General features: G+C 38.4%; 1 protein-coding gene across 1 annotated transcript in view; it reads right to left on the reverse strand.

Annotated features, from left to right (window-relative positions):
* PPFIBP1 (PPFIA binding protein 1) overlaps positions 1-9515 on the reverse strand; it is a 74514-nt gene extending 64999 nt beyond the window's left edge. Inside the window, 2 exon segments of the mRNA XM_032644339.1 lie at positions 1046-1251; positions 6077-9515. Coding sequence (XP_032500230.1) covers positions 1046-1251; positions 6077-6140 — 270 coding nt within the window. The 5' untranslated portion in view covers positions 6141-9515.

A 9515-nucleotide genomic window follows, 5' to 3' on the forward strand; every position in this document is an offset into this window, starting at 1 on the left:
GAATATCGTTTAAATACTTACAAAATAAACACCTTTCCTACTTTCTCTTCTGAATATTTTTGTGATATTCTCTAGATTTTACGTGTTTAACACATACTAAAACCACGGTATTTACCACTATGTCCCGGGAAAGGGCAGATCTGCCGGATGCCTAGAAAGAGGCTCATTGTTCAGTGAATAAGAACACCATTTAAAGCCCAATCCACAGCTTAACTCATGCACTGGAACTGAAATGACTGCCACGACCACTAGATGGCACTTGACATCAACTACTGCTACCAACCTCCCTTGTTATTAGAAGTACCTATTCACTGCACTCCTTATTTTGAATTGCTACAGGGTCCTTTTACAGTAAATTTCCCAGTACTACCAGGAAAGCATCTATTAAGTGCAACTGTTCTTTCCCTCACAGGACTATTTGGTTTTAAGCCACAGCAGGTCATTCAAGCACAATTGAAAAGCTAGTCCACTTTTATGGGTAAAATCAGGTGACCAGCTGGCATTCATGAAATGTATACTAACAGCACTTTAAAAAAAATTATTCTGGAACTTCCCTGGTGGTACAGTGGTTAAGAATCCGCCTGCCAATGCAGGTGACAGGGGTTTGAGCCCTAGTCCAGGAAGATCCCACATGCCGCAGAGCAACTGAGCCTGTGCGCCACAACTACTGAGCCTGCGCTCTAGAGCCCGCGAGCCACAGCTACTGAGCCTGCGCGCCTAGAGCCCGTGCTCCGCAACAAAAGAAGCCACCGCAAGTAGAAGCCCGCGCACCGCAACAAAGAGTAGCCCCCACTCGCCACAGCTAGAGAAAGCCCGCACCCAGTAACGAAGGCCCAACGCAGCCAAGAATAAATTATATATATATATAAAAAAAAATTATCCTTAGGGTCAAAAGGGAATCAGTATCTCTTAAGGGATAAAATCAGGGCAAACCTATTGCCCTATGACTGTTTTTTCCTGTTCTGATCAGCTATTCTACGTTCTAAATTTTGGAATAAGCTACAGAATGTTCACCGTGCGGGAACTGTAACGAGCAGACATCTACCATTTGACTCTGCAGCCACTCGATGAGCGTTTCCACCGTGGAGTCTGGGATCTGGCACCTCAAGCCTTCCTTCTCATCCGCTTCCATCATCTCTAACAACCCGCGCAGGTCTTCCACAAGGTGCAGAGCTCGCAAGCTTCCCATGAACGGGGAGGTGGGAGACTGGCAATCAAAAATCCCATTGGAATATTCCAGGGCCTTAGAACCTAGGTTTAAAAAAAAAAAAAAAATCATGGAGAGAGCAATTTATGTTGGATAATATACCAAAGCTGAAGGTGGCAAGCAAGTCTAGTCACAGTAAGGAATGACCAAACAAGGAACAGGGAAAAGAGAATTCAATCACGTAAACCTCTCCAAGGCACAGTCGTTTGGTGAAATAATAAAAACCATGCAATTGATGATAAATACCAATGATCAAATATCTAACAGGGGGGCCAGCTGTGTGGAGTAGTACGAGTATGGTAGGCTTTGGGGTAAGATGCGCTGACCTCAAGGAAACAAGGGCTAAGATAAGGTAGCAGATCAGTTTGGGTGGAGCCATGTATTCCCCAAAATACAAATTTTAGAAACCATAAGCTCTAAATGCCCTGTAAATAAATTGCACATTGAGGTGGAAATTGCATAGCATAATTTCAAAGGTAAGAGGGCCAGCTCCCAGTTAACTGATCAGAATTTAATCTCTGAAGAACTTCAATAACTTACATGTGTACATTTGTATATGCATGTGCATGTGTGTATAAACATTCCCCCCCACGATTTTGTTTGCAGCCTACTATCAAATGCTCTTGATAACATCAGCTTGAAAACGTAGTTTTACAGCCCTTTTTGTTTTCTATTACTTATTAGAGAAAACATTCTACTACTTAAATCCATACAACTGACCCACAGCCCACTCTGAAAGCACCCATATACACCTCTTCATCTCTTTGATTTTTATTTTCTGGTCTATCAGATATACATACCATCAAATATACATACTAACTTTCTACTTAAATTTCAACAGTTATGATATTTAGGCCATCACCTCACAAATCTGAAGGTCTTACGACTGATGAAACTTGTGAGCCAATGTGTAAGTTCTCTCTCCACTTGGCCAGTTCTCACAATGGGGAAAGGAATTCTCTTTCAGCTGGTTCATTCCATTGATATTCCTAATACTGGACCACAAGATTTGAACCAAACATCTACCAAATTGTGTTGATGGTGACCACTGATATGCACAGTGGTAAACGCTAATGGAGCCACATAACTGTCTCAATCAACCCCCTCAGGAAACCCTGTAAAGTTGAGATGAGAACTCAGAAAAAATAGAGGAGAGTACGTCAAGAGGAAGGAAGAACAGAAAAGCATCAAAACCCAGACAGACTATAATGTCCTATTCCAGCAGTTTTAAGTATTAGGATCATCTGATGATATCATTAAAAAACACACGAGCCCATGGTAACCCTCTGTTCTGTTCAGTCTCCATCACAAAACAAGGTGGGGAGAGGGGAGAGATATGTATTCAGAAAAATTCCCCAAATGTTTGTAGTCAGTTCTCCTCCTCTCCCTCTTACCTCAGCTGGAGAAATACTGATGGTAATTTCAAAATATAAATCCAGGTCCTACCCACAAAGCTTTGACTGACTCAGTCTGAGGTGGGAGCTGGGGAATCTGGATTTTCTTAACTCTAATGTTGGTCCTGAAGCCCTGCCAGGGCTGAGGAACAAATACACCAATCTAGTGGAATATGTAAAATGTAATCCCTCAACTACTGTTCCAGAAATACCACTCTCCTTGACTAGAGGTTCACTAAAAGTGTAAGGTTACACGTAACCTCTGGTAAGAGCCTAGAATCGGTTCTCGTTGTTATATTTTCTGAAACTGTGACAGAGTAAATGGTTGAATAGTCCTTCAACTATTTAAAAGCATATATCATATAAAACAGATAAACAACAAGGACCTACTGTATAGCACGGGGAACTATATTCAATATCCTGTAATAATTGTAATGAAAATGAATCTGAAAAAAGAATATATATATGTATAACTGAATCACTTTGCTGTACACCTGAAACTAACACTGCAAGTCAACTGTATTTCAATTTTTTAAAAGGAAGTTAAAACAGAAAAAAAAATTTTTAATTAAAAAAATAAAAGCATATATTTGGTTGGCCAAAAAGTTCGTTCGGGTTTTCTGTACGATCGCTCTAATAGCACTTAGTTGTCCTTAACTTCGAAACAACTTTGTTAGATTGCATGTGACAGCTGTCATATCAGCGTGCATTGAATAAAAACATCAAAATTAGTGAACTTTTGTGTAGCCATTGAAGATGGAAGGAAAAAAAGTAACATTTTCCGCATATTATGCTTTATTATTTCAAGAAAGGTAAAAACACAACTGAAACGCAAAAAAAAAGATTTGTGCAGTGTATGGAGAAGGTGCCGTGACTATTAGAAGGTGTCAAAAGTGGTTTCCGAAGTTTCGTGCTGGAGATTTCTTGCTGGACGATGCTCCACGGTCGGGCAGACCAGTTGAAGTTGACAGTGATCAAATCGAGACATTAATTGAGAACAACCAACGTTATACCACGTGGGAGACAGCCGACATACTCAGAATATCCAAACCAAGCACTGAAAATCATTGTGAACTGCTTTGATGTTTGGGTTCCACATAAGTTAAGCAAAAAAACCCTTCTTGACCATATTTCCACATGCGATTCTCTACTTAAACATAATGGAAACGTTCCATTTTTGAAACATATTGTGACGGGCGATGAAAAGTGGATACTGTACAATAATGTGGAACAGAAGAGATCGTGGGGCAAGCGAAATGAACCAGCACCAACCAACACCAAAGGCCGGTCTTCAACCAAAGAAGGTGATATTGTGTATACGGTGGGATTGGAAGGGAGGCCTCTATTATGAGCTCCTTCTGGAAAACCAAACGATTAATTCCAGCAAGTACTGCTCCCAATTAGACCAACTGAAAGCAGCACTCGACGAAAAGCATCCGGAATTAGTCAACAGAAAACGCATGAGCTTCCATCAGGATAACGCAAGACCGCATGTTTCTTTGACGACCAGGCAAAAACTGTTACAGCTTGGCTGGGAAGTTCTGATTCATCTGCCGTATTCACCAGACATTGCATCTTCAGATTTCCATTTATTTTGATCTTTACAAAATTCTCTTAACGGAAAAAATTTCAATTCCCTGGCAGACTGTAAAAGGCACCTGGAACCGTTCTTTGCTCAAAAAAATTAAAAGTTTTGTGAAGACGGAATTATGGAGTTGCCTGAAAAATGGCAGAAGGTAGTGGAACAGAAGGGTGAATATGCTGTCCAATAAAGTTCTTGGTGAAAATGAAAAATGTGTCTTTTATTTTTACTTAAAAACTGAAGGAACATTTTGGCCAACCCAATATTATGCCCTGAGCAAGAATACACTTTTCTAGGTTAAACATAACCAGTTCCTTAGTTTGTTAAACTCTTCACCTTCACGCTTACCTTCTCTAGGTAAGTTTTCGTTTGCCAATGACACTTTGAAAATAATATTCTAAGAATCGAATACAGTACTCAAGGTGTGGTCTAATCTACAAAAGAGGTCCAATTGAAGTTGGGTCTCCAGGACACAGAAGTATAACAAAGGAGGTCAGACCCCACATGACACTCCCCTGACGAGAAGAACCTTCTGAAGAGGAAAATACCTTTGATTTCTTCAAACCACCGAAGCAGAGTAGAGTCCAATTTGTGACCAGAAAAGCGAAGGAGCTGGGGCCAGGACAACTATATCCTGACGCTGGTAGCCGGTAGAGACCAACTGTACCCTGACCCCGACCACCAGGTGTGTGCAAGACAAGCCCACCCGAAGCCCATTCAGACATCTCCTCGTTGTAATTGGTTCCTAAACACATGAAAGTCCTCCTCCTGAGACAAAACACAAAATATGACATGAGACCTTAGGTAGCCACCACTCCTGGGGGACTGCGAGGGAGTGAAAAGGGCTCATCCACTAGTCAGTCCCCTCAGTTATGTTGAGAAAACAAGGAGATGATAGTCGACTGCTTTTGCTCAGCTTCTATAATAGAGAATTGCTGAAGATTTTTTAAAAAGAAGATGATCAGATTGGCATTTTGGAAAAAAGATTTTGGTGGTCTGGAAAAGGATGGACTAGAGCAGGAAAGCAAGAGTGTCAGGGACATCAAGTGAGAGGGTTATTTAGATAAAGCAAGACAATGGTAGCACAGACAAGACAGATTTTAGAGAGGAGGGAATGGGAGAATCTGGTAGGAGGTAGAATTGATAGAATTTGATTAACTAAGTGGGGGAACATGTGGGAAGTGTCTAGCATGACTTAAACTTCTGTTTTAGGAAACTGTACGATGGAGGACTATGAAATTAGCCAAGACAAAGACAACTAGAGCGGCTTCTGAGGAAAGATAATGAGCTCAATGGGTTTTTTTGTTGTTGTTTGTTTTAATTTTTTATTGGAGTATAGTTGATTTACAATGTTGGGTTAGTTTCAGGTGTACGGCAAAGCGAATCAGTTATACATATACACATAATGAGCTTAATGTTTTAAATGATGACACTGATGTGTCTACAGGACATTTCAGGGGAGTACCTGGTTGGCTGGTAGAGATAGGGACCTGAAGAATATCAAAGAATTGGAAAAATAAATAGATGTGAGAGTCATTGGTGGAAAAGTGAATGTGGAATTCAAGGGAAAAGATCAAAACACTCCTGGATACTGGGTAGAGCAGTATCCCTCCAAGTGCAGTCCACAGATTATCTGGACGAGAATCACCTTTATCCTGGATTAGAAGCCCAGGATGGTACTAGAATTTTTGACATTTTAAAATAAAATTTAAGAATAATTCTGGCAAAAATTGGAGAAGAGGGACAAAGATGAAACCATGGGGAACCTAAAGGCATTGGAGAGAGACAATAAATGAAAATATGAAAGTGGAGAGGTAATAAAAGAGTTGTAATAAAAAAGTCAAGAGAGCAAGGTAAACGTCATGATTGCGTCTTTTAGAGGATGCAGATTACCTGCTATAATACCGTCCATCTGCTCCAACGCCGCAGCCAACATGTCACTTGCATCACTCATCATTCTGCTATTTGTCAAGGGCAAATTCCAACCTAGAGCTCAAAAAATAATGATGTTATCATTACATCCTTAAATGACACATGCTTCCTGGCAGGTTTGATAATTCAACATCAAATTATAACTCCACCTAGCAGTCAAATACAGAGAATTTGTGAAGTATTAGAGCTGAATTAAATGAATCATTTAACAAACTATGACCATTCATCTGCCTACTGTACTGCAGGACCACATGCTATAACTGATCAGTTAATAAAATAAGTACAATACAGTTCTTGCACCCACGGTGTTTAAACTCCAGTAGGATGGTTTCCGCGCTGTACTCTGTAGAGCTCTGGGTCTCTGTGAGGTCATCAGAGGTGGCTGTGGAACTCTGCTCAGGGCCATGAGGGATGCTACATAGATAAGACTTGTTCTTTCTGCACCAGCCCCACCTAATCTCTGCTCTCTCAATTTTGCCTTTAATTTTTATTTTTTTCCCGCAATAGGGAATTACTGTAAGATCTGTCTAAGAAAATGGTTCAGGAACATATATAATAAGCACATACACATCTACTGGTATTTTGCAACATAACAATAGCTATCATGTACTGAGTGCCTACAGTGGTTCCGACACATTAATATAAATTATCCACAATTCTTTATCATGAGAGGAACGCTATAAAATGCATAAATTCCTCTTCATTTTATAAATTAGATCAAAGATGTTTGTTATACTTACAGCAAGTAAGTATAACAAAAACCAGTTTACAAAAACCAGTTTTTAAACTAGGTCTGTCTGATTTCCACTATAATATTAAATTTTTGTTTCTCTGATCCTATCTCACAGATAGGTTTAGGCTGAAATTGTGTCACAATCTACTCACTCTTTTACCAGTTTAAAAATAAAATGAAATTATCCTTGCAAAAAATTGGGTCATTAACAGGAAAAAGGTAAATTATGTGATTTTCAATATTAATTAATACATTTCAGTTACCAGCTAAGCACCCACATAAATTCTCCCAACAGGCCTAAGTAAGGCTCTTGCTACTTTGCAGATACTGTGGTGTAGCAAACACCTGGGAAATAAAGGATATGTTGCTTAAAAGAAACCTTTGCCCTCTGTTTCCAAGTAACCAGGTCTTACCATTTTATTTTTGCAAACATATTTACAGTTCTGATAAACAGCTGCTTAGATCAGTTCTCTACTGTGCATTCACTCTAATAAAATGCCATTTAATCATTGTGAAACCTTACTTTGATTTTATAGTATTCACAGATTTCATCTCAGAATTTCCCAGAACTTTACTCCCTTCAGAAGGTATAAAATATCACTACCATTTTATGTAGAAATACTACAGCATAAAAATACCCAAGGCACGCATTTACAGTCACCCAGAAATCAGGGGGTTAATAAGCTGGGTTATGAACCTAGGAGTTCTCAAAAATCTACTTGCACGTTTAGCTAGTGCACAGTCCAGAGAGGTGGGGCACAAATTTAATGATCACGCTTCAGGGTGGAAACCATGAAAATTGAGAACACAAAGGATTAAGCCAAAGAGTGTATGGTCCTTGAATTTTATATCATTAAGTGGCTTACATTCCCTTTCATTTTAAAAGATGAACTTCAAAGAGCTCTAGATAGTATCTAGATAGATACTATATATATATATAAAAGAGAGACAGACACATGCCAGGCTCAGCTATAAGCATGGGGAATGCTGATAAAATAAAATAATGCTCACTTTAGAAAAGCTCTCATCACCTCACTAACTTAGAAAAACAAATATTCGTCTTTGTTGGCAACTATAATTTGTGTAGAGCAGGAACACTTTTCCAAGAAAGACAGGTAATTATCTATTTCTTCTCTATTCTGTTAAATGTACCTTTCAAATTCTATGACGTGGAGATATGAGAACTTAGGCCATGCTTTTCAAAATGGTGGTGAAGAACCAATTTTTTAAAAAATTTCCAGTTTGTTAGAGACCAAGTCTTTGTTTAATATAATGAAATACGACAACAACATTAAAGTGTTATAAAAGTTTATAAATGCTTACTCTCAATCTCTATGCTTATCACATAGCAGCCTACATGTAACAGTAAGGACAAGACACACAGTAAACACAATTAATAAATATGTATGTAATACGGCAAAGGTGGTAGGTGCTAAAGGAGAAAAATCGAGCAGTTATCCTCAGGAGATCAGAGGGTCAGGAATTTGGAGAGGTTTGCAAATTAAACAGGGTGGTCAGGAAGAATGACAGATTCAAAGACTTCTTTAATCAATTAAAATTAGTTAAATATACGTGGTAGTTCAGTGGTATTCCAAGTGTAGAATTCTTACAAATTGATTAAAAAAATGGGAGAGGTGAAGTCATGAACAGACATATAACAGAAGAGGAAACACTTTCAGCCAACAAAAATATGAAGAGATGTTTAATGTTATTAATAGTCAAGAAATTTAAGATAACTATGTGATACCATTTTACACCCAGTCAGCTGGCAAAAAGATTGGAGAGCACCAAGTACTGTAAAAGGAGGTGAATGCACAGAATCTCTTACAGAATGGTAATGGGAATGTAAAATGGGCTAAAATTAAACATTTACATTCATTTTCAATCTAGCAATATTTACCCCAAGGTATGTAACCATGAGCAATACACAAATGTTCACAGTAGGACTTGTCACAAGGACAAAAACGTGAAAACAACCCAAATGTCCATCAATGTGAGAGGAGATGAATAAACTGGTATATTTACACAATGTAACTGCATACAGTTTTCAAAATAAACTAAAACAATGCACGTGTAGTTTGGACAAATCTATGCAACATAAAGGCAAATAAAAAAGTAAGTCTCTGGTTAATTCAGCAAGACTTTTTATAAAGTTAAAAACAATTAAATACAAATATATAAATACACACACATATATTAGCAATACATATAGATTCAATATAACTATACAAAAAGAAAAGAGGGAACGATAATACACAATTCAGGATGATGGCTGCCTTAAGCCAGGGACATAGAGGGACAGAATGGGAAAAAGGGTTGCAAAGTTAAATGAAGGTTACTGTCAAGTTTTTGAATTAGGGATGGACTCAAAAGTTATTATTACACTATTAAAAATGACAAAATGGGAATTCCAGTTCTGATAATACTGGAATAGATTGTATTGGACTTACTGTCCCACAAATAGCAATACAAAACACTGGATGACATATAAAACAATTTTAAAGAAATTGGAGAGTGAGCAAAAGCAGGTAGAAACTATGAGGAATTCAGCTCTTGAGTAAAGGGAACCATAATGAGTGATATTCACATTTATACATCTTTTCACTTGTGGGCACTCCCCCGTCCACATGATGCAGAGTGGTTAGGGCTTATGAAAAAAATCACGGT

Source organism: Phocoena sinus, chromosome 10 (assembly GCF_008692025.1).
Source record: "Phocoena sinus isolate mPhoSin1 chromosome 10, mPhoSin1.pri, whole genome shotgun sequence".
In the NCBI taxonomy this organism is placed as follows: domain Eukaryota; kingdom Metazoa; phylum Chordata; class Mammalia; order Artiodactyla; family Phocoenidae; genus Phocoena; species Phocoena sinus.